At 33.9% G+C, this 15,138-nt stretch overlaps 2 protein-coding genes across 3 annotated transcripts; one reads left to right on the top strand and one right to left on the bottom strand.

Annotated features, from left to right (window-relative positions):
- The first annotated feature begins 3,132 nt into the window (after window positions 1-3,132).
- On the top strand, window positions 3,133-11,162 carry LOC132308480 (calcium/calmodulin-regulated receptor-like kinase 1). Of its 2 annotated transcripts, none has more exons than XM_059806566.1 (8): window positions 3,133-3,398; window positions 4,451-4,818; window positions 5,965-6,118; window positions 7,827-7,953; window positions 9,319-9,404; window positions 9,523-9,594; window positions 9,898-10,101; window positions 10,546-11,162. In XM_059806566.1, the coding sequence occupies exons 2-8, from the start codon at window positions 4,505-4,507 to the stop codon at window positions 10,879-10,881; spliced, it is 1,293 nt and encodes a 430-aa protein (XP_059662549.1). In that variant the 5' UTR covers window positions 3,133-3,398; window positions 4,451-4,504; the 3' UTR covers window positions 10,882-11,162. The 2 variants fall into 2 exon arrangements, with proteins under 2 accessions (XP_059662549.1, XP_059662550.1); XM_059806567.1 differs by having other exon boundaries at window positions 4,431-4,818.
- Window positions 11,163-11,436: 274 nt separating this feature from the next.
- Window positions 11,437-12,261, bottom strand: LOC132309947 (putative CCR4-associated factor 1 homolog 8). Its single transcript, XM_059808197.1, has one exon. It carries the CDS (start codon window positions 12,259-12,261, stop codon window positions 11,437-11,439), a length of 825 nt encoding a protein of 274 aa, XP_059664180.1.
- Window positions 12,262-15,138: the final 2,877 nt, after the last annotated feature.

Here is a 15,138-nt window from a genome sequence, read left to right as displayed (position 1 = left end):
CACAATATAAGTTCAAATTGATTCAATCAACTTACCTATTACATCTAATTGACTATATTTGATGGTAACCAGAGACTGCTCAACAAATAATAACCAAAAGACCCATTCAAAAACCAACAAATTAAATTTTTTTTTTTTTTTTTGTGTTGGGAATTTTAACAATCCAACAAGCCCACGTGTAATATCAATTATAGACGTTACGGTTCCTCGTGTCCATAAGCTTTTAGCTTTCTACTGCTTTTGTTTGGGTTTATTTGACCGTTTTTAGCAATAATTATTAAAGCCTCTTTACTGCTAAAGTGAACTCCGAATATCATTATCATAAATGCAAAAACGCCGTCGCAATCCTTTCCGTTCCCACCTTTTTTTTTATGTATTTTGAATCCACTTTTGGAACCTGTGGAATTAGCCTTTTCACTCCAAAATTACTAAAGAAACCTCATATACTTTATGGGGTTAATTGCGAAAAAAATATTTACAAACAACCGTCTTATGCTTTATTGTTTATAGTCATTTCCCCTTTTGCACCATACAACACTAGAATTAACACATAAAGTCAATGACGTAACATGCAATCGGTGTATGCTAAACGAGTGAAGAACCGTAAACTACACTATAATATCAACTAAATGCAAAGTAAGGTGAGTTTATAATTACAAGCCAAATTAGTAAGGCATATATGTGTGTTGAAGTGCAAAGCAAAATTACACAAGTACGCAAAACTTAAATTTAGATAGTACATTTTAGATGTGTTGGTGTATGGGTTTGATCTTTTTAAAGAGAGATTTTATTTATGTTTGTTGACGTGACTAAAAGTGGGATCCGATCATGCTTCTTCTACCTTTCTGCTGACCTGAACTCTTATTTTCACATTGTCGTGTCTAGATAGACCAAATATTCATTTTGGGTGCCAATCTTGTTTTGCAAAATATTTTGTATTTAAAAATAGTATCTACTAAAATATCAAGAGAAGTAAAATTTTATATTTTAGTCAATTTTCTGTAATTAGCTATAATTAATAGTGGTGAAACTCGGTTTTTCAAAAGATTGTTTCAGCTTCCCACAACCTTGTATCATACAATTTTCTTTTTATAAAACAATATAGCAAGTCGTGAAAGGCACCATTTCATTAAATTTATGTGACAAAATTGATAGACGATGGCGTGTGCATTTTTTACGATGAGTTTTCTAATATTTTGTAGCTAGGTGCATGTACATCACATAAACCATCGCATACCCACGCATGTACTTGGGTTATTATTATATGAAAGACTGACTAGATTGCAAAAAATTTCATCTAACAGGATGGTAGATGTACCTATGAAGACCCCTATTTATTTCAACTATTTCAAAGAAACATATAAAATATACAGGGAAAAAATATTCTATATAAATATATATCTTGTTTTTAATGGGATACGTGGCCAACTAATGATCAATTGAGACAGTATTTAGATTTTGATACATCTTAATGTCCAAATATATATATATTTTCAAAATGTCAAAATATGTTAAAAAAAATCATCTTCAACTTGGTCAAATGAGTTGTCCTTTGCTCTCATCTCTTGTTTCCTTCACATTTTGATATTTTTTACTCAGATTTGGTAGGTTAGGTTCACAGTTGATTACTGCCATTATCATTCTTCCACATCTGTTAACCGCCAAGGCGCCAACATCAACCACCATTTCATTTGCCAAATCACGTGATCTCTCTCTCTCTCTCTCACACACACACTCTCACACACACAAACACACACACACCATTCTTAAAGGTAAATGCTACAAGAATTCGTTCTCATCGTAACTCTGTTCTTCTTTAATTGTAATTAAAGGATTGTAATTTACTCACACCAAGCAAAACATCCGACCAATATAAAGCTTGATGTGACACTGTTCTTTTATTTTTATTATTTATTATTTTATTTTTATTTTTCTGGGTAGACATTCAATTTTCTACCTAAAAGCATTCCTGGCCTCTGTGGGACCAAATTAAATGATTGCTGCTTTAAAAGAATGAAATGAGTACGTATTATTATCACATTTCACGGTCATCCCGAAAAGAATTCCTATACGCCATTGTTGAGGAAAAACTGTGTCGTTTACTTCGTTAAAAAAATGAAGAGTATCTTATGACTGGAGTTTTAAATATATAGTTGCATATATATATATATTTAGAAGTGAAATATCCTTGTGTATTTTTGTACAAATATATATATATATATATATATAGAAGTGAAATATCCTTGTATATTTTTGTACAAATAATTTGGTGACGGAATTGAGGTCATGTAACATTAAATTATTTTGTCAAAGTCGTTGTAGCATGATAGGTTTGACAAATTAAAATTTTAAAGATAGAAGTGAAGTTAAAGACCCTTTCAGGGTCAGGACTACTTGAGTCTAATTGTACAAAACACACTTATAATATCAAAAGTTACAAAATACTTTCTTCTATTATTTTTTATTTTTATTTTTATTTTTTTCAACAAACACACTTGATTGATAGATCAAAAGTTACAATTATCATAATTTGAGTAAGAATTCTGGAGTTAAAAAGTTCATAGACTTGACACACGAGTCTATTGCTTTAATTTAAAAAAATATTTTATTTTAATATCTATATATGTATTTTTATCAAAACAATAAGCATTGTGTTACATATATTGCAGATGATTACTTTAATATCATAATTTCAACATCCTGCCAGAGAGGGAGAGAGAGTAATTTGCTACTTTTGGTAAATTGGGGTGTTTATTTTTTATTTTTTAAAAATATATAGAAGGGAGAATTTTACAAATACGAGGGAGTTTAGGGTAATTTAACCTCAATGGTATTTGTTATAATAAATAAAAATTCAATGAACTTAAACAATACTCCAAAACGAGGAGGGTAGTGGGCCATTGGCTGCTTTTCTACTGTAATATGGGGAAGTTGGGGCACGAACATGAACATGGAGAGGGGATGATGATTTATATATAGAGTTATATACGGTGTGTGTGTATACTGTATTTATATATATATATATGAGGGTATTTTCGGAATGTATAAAAATTCTCTTTCCCCCTGAGGCGCGTTTATTGTACAAACTGGCGACCAGCGAAATTTAAAAAATACTTTACGAAAATACTCCCATTTGTAATTTTCTTTTATCATTTTTATATTCTCTATTCTTCACGACTTTGTTTTTCGTGTGATGCTTCAAGTGTTTTTCGTGTTCTGTCCAAACACATCTCATTTGGCGTTGCGTTCGCTCAACTCCGCTCATCAGATTCCTTCCTCTTCGTCACGTCCTTCGTATCATTGCCCTCGCAAATTCCATTCCATCCAAGTGTTTTCTTTCAACACACACTTAAGTTTCTGCTTCCAAAATCATGTGACTGTATCAACTGCATCAACAGGTACAATGAATTTCCTTTTAATTCTTTAAATGTGTTGCATTCTCTGTTTCTAAACATGTTTAGGAGGTACTTTATCTGTTTATTTATTTTTTTCGGTGTAATTTTTGTTATGGATCGATGCCAAAACTTGATCTGTTCTTGATCTGAAAAATATCCAGTTTCTCTTACTTGTCTGAATTCTTTAGTTAATATTCGTTTATCCTAAACGCCTGTTTGGTTGCTGAGAAAATTGGAGGATTTAAGCGGAATTTGTTATACGTTCATTTCTGTTACTAAAAGCTCGCCTCGCAGTTGTTTTGGGCTCGATTTGTTATTGTTTTAGGCTCAATTTGTTAGAGGATTTTGTTCATATGGAACAATCCGCAATTGAAGTTCGCTGTTAATATTTTTTTTTGTGCATTTTCTCAGCAACCAATGTAGATATTAAACAAATTGACGTTTGACTTCTTATTTTTTTAGACTTTTCTTTTGTTGTTGAGTTCTGAATTTTCTGGGTCCTCTCCTCGTAATTGTTGTTTCAGATAGAACTTTGACTGGTATCTGTTAGTTTTTGACTTTTTAAAAAAAAACTTTGATTAGATTCATATAAGTGTGATTGATCAGGCATATGTAGAACTATCTTCAAGCTGTATTTGGACTATCCTTGCTGAGTCTTGTCATTTCATAATAATCAAATTTTGATGGTATAGAGTTCATTTTTTTTAATTATCTTTATTAATTCTTTCGAACACTTCATGTTTATTAAATCTGGTGAGAACCGTTATTGGATAATATGGTGTAAGGCTTTTGTTTTTCTGAGGGCATTTTCTCTATATGGTATTCAGATTGCTTTGTCTAATATTATCAGGTACAACAATGGACCATTTATAAAACATTCAGAATTTTATTTTACACGTTTTTGCGAATATTTTCCTCAATTCCCTTTTGGCCTTTTTAAATAACTTGAATTTCCTTAAGTTTCATGCTATTGAGTTCAAGAGTTGACAATAACATTGGAAACAAACGAATTACTTGGTTTGGTTTTGTTTATAGGTTTATCGACGATTTTTCAGGTTTGTTGATGGACTGGATGCTTGACTAGAAAATATCATAGCACAAACAAGGAGATGAAAGGAGAGTCATCTGGACTGATTATTGGGATTTCAATAGGGGTGGTAATTGGAGTACTTTTGGCCATATTTGCTCTGTTCTGCATTAGGTGCCATAGGAAACGCTCACAGATAGGAAATAGCAGTTCCCGGAGGGCAGCAACCATCCCCATACGTGCAAATGGCGCTGATTCTTGTACAATATTATCAGACTCATCTGTTGGCACAGAATCACCCAAAACATCTGGGCAGAATGGCATTTCATTATGGATTGGAGGACTTAAAAGGGCTAATGTGGTTTCTGCTTCTGGAATACTTGAATACTCTTACAAGTATGGTTTTCTTTCCTTTTTTTCTTTTCTTTTGGTATTTGATGATTAAACTAATTTACCTTATCACTTGATTTCAAACTAACTGTTCTTTACTAACATGGATGGATATTATGCGATGAGAATGTGAAGGCTGTAATGATGTTGCCAGACTCATATAGCCTTGTTTGTAGATCTGTAGTAAATTTAACTTCTGTTCATAATGTTGTATGGCCACCACGATTTTCACATTTTAATCCCGTACTTCATTTCTCCAATATCTACAGACTAGAAAAAGGCCATGCATCATTGAGATATAGTGAGGCCTTCCTATTCCTGAATTTTTGAATCAAATTGATTTTGCAATGAAATCGGACTAAAATAAGTATATATGTTGAAAGGAAAAACAAGTTGGATACTTGGTACAAATTGTCAAATATATGGTGGTAAATCTCTTTGCACCGGAGAAATTTTGGGCTGGGTTTAATCCCTTAATTGCTGAACAGGATAGTTAAATGTTTGGCTGGGTTGATTCCTTAATCCCTCAATGTCACTGAGAGGAATTTAGTTTGTTAGCTTCAAACAGTTAGATACCACATCTATCAGTCCTAGGTCTAGCACCTTGCATTGGCGGGACTGGTCCTGGTTGATGCTTTCAACTTTTTTCCCAAACCAGCACCTAGTATGAGAACTAGAGAATGCTCAGTCAGATATGCAGCCTCACATTTGATTTTAGTAGTGACAGAAATACATTTTTCCAAATGTTTCAGATGTAATATGTATGCATAAATACGCAAGGGCTACCCTAGTGCAAAAGGCTACCTTACCATTGCATAGATACATAAATGTGTACTTACATATATATGAATATATGTGTATTTAGTGCATGTATATCCTTCTTTTTGTTTGCAACAGTGTATGGATATTTTATTTTCACACTTGCTGAGTTTTTTTTTTTTTTTTCTCCTTCTCAACCTTCAAATACTGCTGAATCTTCTTTTTCGTGATAGATATCACTATTATCTTTGATTGATTGTTAAAAGCAGCTATCCTGCGAAGTGTAGATTTCCTCTTTAGTTCTTTTTTGCTTCTGGAATTGCCCTTGTCCATTTGCAAGTTTCTCCTTTCGCTTTTTGTTTTTCTAACCTTGTTTCTGTTGATACTAAGCAGGGATCTACAGAAAGCAACCTATAATTTCACTACACTGGTAGGCCAAGGGGCATTTGGTCCTGTTTATAGAGCTCAGATGTCAACTGGTGAGACTGTTGCTGTTAAAGTGCTTGCAACGGATTCTAAACAAGGGGAGAAGGAGTTTCAAACAGAGGTAGTGGTGGAAAAGGATTAAATCTAGGCACGTAATGGTTGAAACCGTATTGCTATTTACAACATGCATGCAAAGACTTGTGTCTTGAAGTTAACATATATGGTTGTTTTATTGCTTAGCTATCATGTTGCAACTTGCCCAAACATGTCTTGACCATTGTTGTATTTGGTTGTTTTGTTAGATATTGCTTCTGCAAGTGTGTGAAGATTCCTTCAATTTTTTGGATCAGGTGTTGAGACCATAAATTTGTATATTTATTTGCGAAGGCTCCAAAAACAATGTTAGAAATATAGCTGTCACAGTTGCAACATTACTGGCTATATGAATATGTCATGCTATATTACATGACACCTCAAAATGTGTGAAGTATATGCCTTATTGAAAAAATATAAATAAAGAATATGAAATCTGATATGATGCTGGTCAGAATCATGACCTCCAGGAATGTCTAAAAAGGGAAGAAGATGAATCATGTTTCTTCTAGTAGGAATTCCCCTGGATACTTCCTTGATCTATTTCTATTATACATGGTTATTTTAAATAATTGAGCACCTTTACTGGACATAATCTGTTGCATAGACAACCACTGGGTATGAAAAAGATTTTGAACAGTGTCCCCGTGTCCTATAATCTGGGGATTAGACATATATAAAAGTTGAAAAAACTTTTGCACTAAACACATTATGGAAATAAATATGATTATATGTCAAATTTTATCTCTAGATTGAAAATGTTGTGCTGATATGAATCCAAATGACATTTTGATAAATTTACTTGATTATGAAATTATAACTTCCACTCATGATTCTCAAACATGTCTTCATTTTTTCTACTTGTGGTAAACATTAGGAGTACCAGTCAATTAGGAAATTTGTAATCCTTTCCTTTGATTGTTGTTGCTTTAAGTTTCTTACTCTCAATTGTATTCGATATACTGCATGAATACTGGTTATTACGATAAGATGAATCACAACTGAAGTATGAGAATATTTGGGAGAATAATATGGGGAACTTGAAAAGAAATGAACTTGTCATGTCAATGGAAATGGGTGAAATTACGTCATAACTTTCTGAAATATTTTCTATTATAACTTGCGTCATTAACTTGCTTACGTGATTTTCATAACTGAACTCAGAAAAAATTGATTAATTTATGGCACAATTGAATGTTCACTGTATATCTTGCATCCAGAAGTTCAATATCTTTCTTGCAAGTAGCAGTCTATATACTTGTTATTTTAATGAGATCTTGAGAGGTTATGTATGGAAATAGATTGAGAAGGAAAAACAAAAGACACCATATATGTGTGGATTGGTGCTAATGCAATGCTAAATCGCTAATTTTGCTAACTGGTCCGACAAAGTCAGTTTTGATTGGTGGTTGAATTAACTTGTACAATCTAAAAAAAAAAAATACGAACTTTCTTTTAAATATCCTGATAATGGTTTGGGTAATCAACGTACTAAAGTCTGGAAAAAAATTCAGTAAATTTAGTCGAATTTAGGATGGAATTTTTTTTTTTTTGCATTGATACTTGCAAATTAACCATGTATACTTGTTCTGGCTGCCAGGGAAAACTTATTATTACATATTTTATCAGAATATATCTCATATATTCTTCCAGTGTCATGTAATTAGCAACCTCTTTGTTTATACCAGTTAGGTTCATCAGTTTTAGCCATTTATTTATTTATTTATTTTTGTCAGGTTACGTTACTGGGAAGGTTACATCACAGGAACCTCGTGAATTTGGTTGGATATTGTGCAGAAAAGAGCCAGCATATGCTTATCTATGTCTACATGAGTAAAGGCAGTGTGGCTTCTCATTTGTATAGTAAGTTGGCAATGAACTCTATTCTCTGAAGACTTTATAGGAAATTAAACTTTCTCTTGGAAGTAGTATTTGATTAGTCAATTAATGTTCATCTTTCTGCAAATAATGAACTGTAATATAACCAACATCATCTAATTTAGGCATTAGATTCTGTAAATCCATCATTCCTAGAAATCCGATGGCTAAAGTTTTAGTGTTGAAGGGCTTGTGAGCGATTACATCCATCACACGCTTAAATGGATGTTTCTTTAGTGTATATCCATAGTCCAATTACTTGAGAGGCTCTAATCATGTAAACCAAACAATATCACTATTTTCCTTGGATAATCTCAAAGCACTTGTCTAAGAGTACTGCATGGACAGGGCTGGACCCACCATATTTTTGTCACAGTTTGAAAGGACCCAATTTTTTATATTTTAATATTTACATTTTATTTTTTAAAAAGACAGTCAGGAATAAGGTTGCTGAATTGGCGGTTGCGAGAATTCAATTATCTTTGTGATACTGCAGATATCCTCATGGCCATCCATGCATATGATTCTACAGACTATTTATTGGCTTCTCTGTTTTTTTTTTTTGTTTTAATGGCTGAATAGGATGGAGTTATGAATTTCTACATTTGCTGCCATGAGGGAAAAAAATTCCCGTCTTTCTTTCTCATTTTGACTAAATCTTTGCAGCTGCATTCCACCTGAAAATTTATGGTAGTTTAAATTCCATGGATTATACTTCTGGACTGACTAATTTTCAGACAGGTTGAAGCTTAAAACTATCAACAACTTAAATAATTATTTTTAGTTTAAAGTTTATGCAAATGTCCATGAATCAAGTTTTCTTGATTCTCTCTTTTGACAGCGTTTCCAAATGAACTGGACCACTTTAAAACTGTCAATCTGTATACTTTAGGGTTTTGTTGGTCTGGTTTTTAGCGACTCCGTCCCTATGAAATATTAGAAAGAACAGCATATAGTACGAATGTTTAAATATAGTTGTTTTAAGATATTATTTTCCTTTATTTTTTCTAAAGAAATTTTATGCTACGAATTCCACCTTTCTTAATCCCAGGCTGTGCAGCTAGGATACCAGTTTACCAGTGAATTGGCAGGCCTTTTGGTTGAGTCCCATCCAGTTCAGGAACATTGGTTCTGGACTCATCACTGGAAACGAATTGAATCCTGTACGGTTATATATGTGATTTGATAGAATGTCACCATGGTTTAATGTGATCAAGTTGCTATAATCAAATTAGTTGCAAATAGAGAAGATAGATGCTGTATAGATTTTCTTTTTTGGTCATATGCAATTTCTTTTTTCAGTTAATGATCATTCTCATCTTTTCTAGTGTTAATTGTTTGGATGTTCAGGTGAAAATCATGAACCATTGAGCTGGGATTTGAGGGTTCAAATAGCTTTAGATGTAGCTAGGGGCTTGGAGTATCTTCATGATGGGGTATACTTATCTTATTTGAACTTACAAGTGTATGTTTCTCATGTGCAGTCACAGTAAGCTAATCTCATGCATTTATACTCAATGATACTTATTTATGCGTTTTCTTTTTTCACTTCAGGCTGTTCCTCCTGTGATACACCGGGACATCAAATCTTCCAATATTCTGTTGGATCAGTCCATGAGAGCCAGGGTATGCCTTTATTGTTTATTGTTAATTGTTGTTGCCTCTAAGCAGGAAACGAATATAAAATTCTCTCACAAACTAGCGTCTTTCAGAAGATCTACAATATAAATTATTTTCATAATGAGATCTCTTTTCGCAAAGTTCTGGATAATACAAGTAATATTACTTAGCTGATATGTGCTGAAGGGGATGAAGCAGTATTTTTTGTGTTGTTTATATATAAATGTTCTTTTTTTCCCAGTAAATTGGTCATACTATAAGTGTTATAAGGTGCTTACTCTTGAATATGGGTTAAATTGGTTCAAGCAGGTAGCTGATTTTGGGCTGTCAAGAGAAGAAATGGTTAACAAACATGTGTCGAATATACGGGGAACATTTGGATATCTTGATCCGGAGTATATATCAACAAGGGCGTTTACAAAGAAAAGTGATGTTTACAGCTTTGGAGTTTTGCTCTTTGAACTTATTGCAGGCAGAAATCCACAGCAGGGTCTGATGGAATATGTTGAGCTAGTAAGCACTCTCTCTCGCTGTGTGTGTGTGTGTGTGTGTGTGTGAATGAAAATTAACCAAATGGAAGCATGCACATAATATGTTGGTGGTTTTAGTTGCATCATTCATCAACATGACGGCACTAAGATTTTATTCACAGTTGATCCTCATCATGTTATATTTATGCATGCAATACTGTAATGCTTTCTAAACAAACTATGATGAAGTTCAATAGCAGGCATTTTGAATTCGAACTCAATAGCAACAGAATGATTAAAAGAGTATATGTTAAAACCACAGTAGTAACATTATACAATGGCTGTTGAAATTATAGTAACAAAAATTAATGTACAAGTCATTACAATTCTTTTTTTGTCATAAAAAAACATTTCGGATTGCCTAGTACACTTAGTTTTGGATGACTAAAACCGATTCCAATTAAATTTATTTTTTATGATGATGTAGGCAGCACTGAATTCGGAGGGGAAAGTTGGGTGGGAGGAAATTGTGGATTCTCGTCTTGATGGGAAATTTGATGTGCAAGAACTGGATGATATAGCAGCTCTTGCATATAAATGCATCAATCGTGCCCCGAGAAAACGGCCTTCCATGAGGGACATAGTCCAAGTGCTATCCCGTATCCTTAAAGTGAAGCACAATAGAAAGCACCACAAGCCCTCTTTATCTTCCACAGCAGAAGAGTTTAGCATTGACGTGGACCAGCAAGAAAATCGGATTTCAGTCACAGAACACCAGCGAGTGGAATCCGTGGATAGCGCAGCTGACACATATGAAGTTTAAACTGTCAGTTTTTCCATTTGTTGACTTGTTGCATTCCTTTATTTTGGTTTTGGCTTGTAATATATTTGCAGTTTCTATAGGAAGTAGAGGGAATTAGGATTCAGTTCAGTGTCTCGTCTTGTAAGTACGGCGTAGCATAGCACATTTTCTTTTTCTTTGCTGCATATCCCAATTTTTGTATATTTACGAAATTCAAACGAAGAAAAACCAGCCTCTGTAATTTTTGACTCTTGTAATGTTGTGAATATCATCTCAATGTTATCGAAAAAGACACCATCATATATCTTGTTTGCAGCTGTCTTTAACTGTGGATTTTGAATTGCATGTTGCACTTACCCAAAAAAAAAAAAGAATTGCATGTTGCTAACCAGAAAAGGGTTTAGCCAAAGTGGTATATGCAGTTGGGGGTGCAACTTTATGAGTAGAGTAAGCACAACCAAAATATTTTAAGTACATAAGCTGATTGTTTTATAAAGCAGCAATTCTGGAGATTTCCTTATCTGTACAGTTTCATGAAAAGAAATAATATGCTACATTGCTACATCATAGTATTTGCTAAATACACAATTGATTAAATGCTACACAAATCGAATATGCTGATGACGAGCAACGACTAAATGGTTGAAAATAGTGTAGCGAGGGATGAACGGTAACTAGTTTTGTCCTCTCAATCTTAGCGCAGATCCCATACAAATAACCTACATGCCATTCATCATCCAATGCATATACCTCCTTCAACTTCACGAATAGCCTGGCCGTCAAAAAACTATCAGAGCCAGCCTGATGCGCCAACCCCAAACGTCGTACTCCCAAACTGTTGGCCATTTTCTGTAGTCCAATCTCACCCCCGTGCAATCCTCCACAATACCGTGCCATACACTTGAGGTCATATACGCGACCAAGAACATTAGCGATGCTTTCGCTGAACTCCAGACATGAATTCGGCAATGGACCATTAGTTACGAGCTTTACCATATAGGCCATATCATATAAACCATGGAACGTAATCCATTGTTTGCCATCATGAGACGCCACTATACTCTTCAACTTCGATGCGAAAATGTTCGTGTCAACCCCTTCTCCTCCATGCTGATTCTTTTTGAAACTAATACCAGGACTTTTTCGGAAGTTAAACTGCCATGTACCTCCGGTATTTCCATTACAGTCAAATAACGTAAAAGCTATTTGGGTCAATGACATCCTATCAATATTGTATTTCAGATCTTCATATAGTTGATGCTCCGAAGAATTCCGTGGCGTCACATGCAAGAAACCCGTAAATTCGCTATCAAATGCCACATACGGGTAGTTATACATTACACTGTCAAATCTTTGTATTTCCCATGAAAAGTTCTTCCTCCAAACCTCTTTAATGGACATGTTGCAATCTTGAACCTAAGCTATGAAGAAAGTGAAGAAAGCAACAGATGACAGAGATGTGATGGACAAGGGCTGTGTTCCGCGAAGGCTGTCGCCGAATCCAGGAACAAAAGAAGAAAGAAGCAACAATGCTAATTGAAGTGGAGAAAGGAAATAGAGAAGGCGTTTGCTGTGTTTCTTGGTGCGAAGGCTGTGTTCCGTATGTATCAAACCTGGGTATCGATGCAGATGACGGAGATGTGATGGACAAGGGCTGTGTTCCGCGAAGGCTGTCACCGAATCCGGGAACAAAAGAAGAAAGAAGCAACAATGCTAATTGAAGTGGAGAAAGGAAATGGAGAAGGCGTTTGATGTGTTTCTTGCCTTCTTGGTGCGGTTCTTGGTGGGAAGGCTGTGTTCCGTATGTATCAAACCGGGGTATCGATGCAGATTCCGCTCGTCGGTAAGTTTCTTGGTGCCAAAAGAAAAGTGAAATCGTCAAAAGAGAAATGATGACCTGTGTTTCTTGGCGCGTTTCTGGCAAGAAGGCTGCTACGTACTAAGGTCGCCGGTACTGAAGATGCCTCTTTTCCAGGATTTCTGAGACAGCGCCGGTGTTGCCCAATTACTCAAAGGGTTCGGCCAACTTCACCAAACGAGGAACAAAAGAAGAAAGAAGCACTCGTGCGAAGGCTGCTGCTCTTTACTTCTCTTACAAAATGATAATAAGCCTGCCGCCGCATATGATATATATATATATGTAGGTCTTAACTTAACTTACAAGATTACAAAAATGATAATAAGCGTGCCGCCGCATAGCATATGATATGTAAGTTGTTTATATCTATATCTATGTGACAAATTTCTTAATATTTTTAGATTTTTAAAAAATATAAAATAATTTTTATTAAATATTTTACATTAAATTTGTTTTACTAACAATTATTATAATTATTAACTCGAATTTAGCTTGGAATTCTAAAAAGTACTAAATTAATCACACTAAAAGGCACCAAATTATTATAATTGTTAACAATTTTGTAACAATATCTACACTTAATTGTTAATTTTTATTTAGTTTGGATTTTTTTTTTTAATTAAAAGTGTACTTAATTTTTTCTAACACAATTATTATTTCATTGGTTATTAATTGCATTTTTTTTTATCCTTTTATATTTTAAATTTTCTATTCTAAAAATGTAAGTCATTTTTTTTTTTAATTTCTTAATATGTTATATTTTTTTAGTTCATTAAAACACGAGTTCTATGTGGTATTAAAATAATATTATTGGTTACACTTCCAGACCCCACTTTAAATCTTTCCCTTCAACCACTTTGAAAACCCTAATTCCACTAAAACACACGTCCTCTATCTTATTAAATATGTGTTTGGTTTTTTAGTATCATTAACAGTTCATAACATGTACGAAAGGGCTTTAAGTTTAAACCCTCCGTTTTCTGCTGTTTCTTAAAAGTTTCATAATGTGTATTTAAGGACTTCAAAGGTTTCATCAGGTCGGGTTCAACCTTTTTTGCTTGCCTATTAGTTCCAAACCATTAGAAGAAATCTTGAGTTGCAAATATTTGTTTTAAAAATTCATCCATCAACACCTTCAAATACTCATATCAAGAAACTTTGAATTTTCAAATGGGTTTCAGATTCAAATTGATTATTCCGTGAAGAATGAGACCAAGTAATCAGGAAAAATGGATAGTTTGATTATTAGAAAAAAGAAAGACAAATTATTGGAAGAAGTCTAGGATAGTGTGTCTGAACCTAGATTGATCTCGAAGATTGGTGCATCTGGTTAAGGCGAACTGGAATGACTCAAATCAAAATGATGAGAAACAAATCATAATAAGGCAATAGAATGGGAATTGCTAGGATTGCCGACCAAAGTTGTTGAAGGTTCCGTCTAGAGAGTTTTGGTTGGTGAGAATGATGATTTTCGTAATTGTACTCTTTCTTTTCTTTTTCTTTTTCTTCACTGTTTCCTTAATTTGAGTTTTTGACTCTTTTGGAGACTAGCAATTAGGACCTCTGGTGGTGGTGAAAAAAAGAAGCAAAATGTAAGAATTTTATTATTATTTCTCTTGCGAGAGGTAATTGTATATATTTATGTATATATCTATCTGGTTTATTATTGTATGTATCTATATATCATACCATTTTACTACAAAATCCTTCAATTATTGTATATATCTATATATCATACCATTTTACTACAAAATCCTTCAATTAAGTCAGCCAACTAGCACACTTTTTTTTTTTTCTGTAAAACAAGTTTCCCATTATCATGATCCGGCTCATGACATCCATTATTTCATTTTCAGAAGACATTAACAAGTGTTGTCCCTTTGGAATCATAGTGATGGAAAGTTTATTTATTATAGGCCTAATTGCTTGATTTATTTGCACCAAGTGATTGTCCTCATACTTAAAATTGTGATCGTCTGAGCTTCTACCATCTCACCAAGCATGGTTTCTTCATCTAATATGCAAGCATTACGGAATTGGTGGTTATGTCAGCAAGTGTCTGCAGCTGGTTTCGGATGGAAATTCCCTCCACATCACTCGGTACATTTGTAAAGAATGCTCCATCAATTTAAAGGGCGGTGTGCAAGCTAGTTATCCAAACTTGATTTTTGGCCCATGTTTCCATATTTATGAGCAACTTAGGAATATTTTTGTTCCCATTGTTGTTTGCTTAATGCTCAAGTGTTTTTTATTATTTATTTAAAAAAAGAATATGTATTGCTTATGAAAGGGGAAAACAGAGAAAAATTGGACTGGTTTGTGCTTTATGCAATCTAATTTCTTTTATCTTGGTGACAACAAAACCATGTTGCCCTAACTAGAGAGAGTGACATGTAAAACGGAGATGACCCATCAAATTA

Source organism: Cornus florida, unplaced genomic scaffold (assembly GCF_030987335.1).
Source record: "Cornus florida cultivar Cherokee Brave unplaced genomic scaffold, ASM3098733v1 CherokeeBrave_3.0.0_Hap2_Chr05, whole genome shotgun sequence".
NCBI lineage: Eukaryota > Viridiplantae > Streptophyta > Magnoliopsida > Cornales > Cornaceae > Cornus > Cornus florida.
The sequence above is the reverse complement of the archived record's forward strand: the minus strand, read 5'-3'. Positions and strand labels throughout refer to the sequence as shown.

Coding starts and splice junctions, on each gene's coding strand:
- LOC132308480 (XM_059806566.1), top strand. CDS start 4,505: ATGAAAGGAGAGTCATCTGGACTGATTATTGGGATTTCAATAGGGGTG. Junction 7,954..9,318: donor TGTGGCTTCTCATTTGTATA/GTAAGTTGGCAA, acceptor TTGGATGTTCAG/GTGAAAATCATGAACCATTG. Junction 9,595..9,897: donor ATCAGTCCATGAGAGCCAGG/GTATGCCTTTAT, acceptor TGGTTCAAGCAG/GTAGCTGATTTTGGGCTGTC.
- LOC132309947 (XM_059808197.1), bottom strand. CDS start 12,261: ATGTCCATTAAAGAGGTTTGGAGGAAGAACTTTTCATGGGAAATACAA.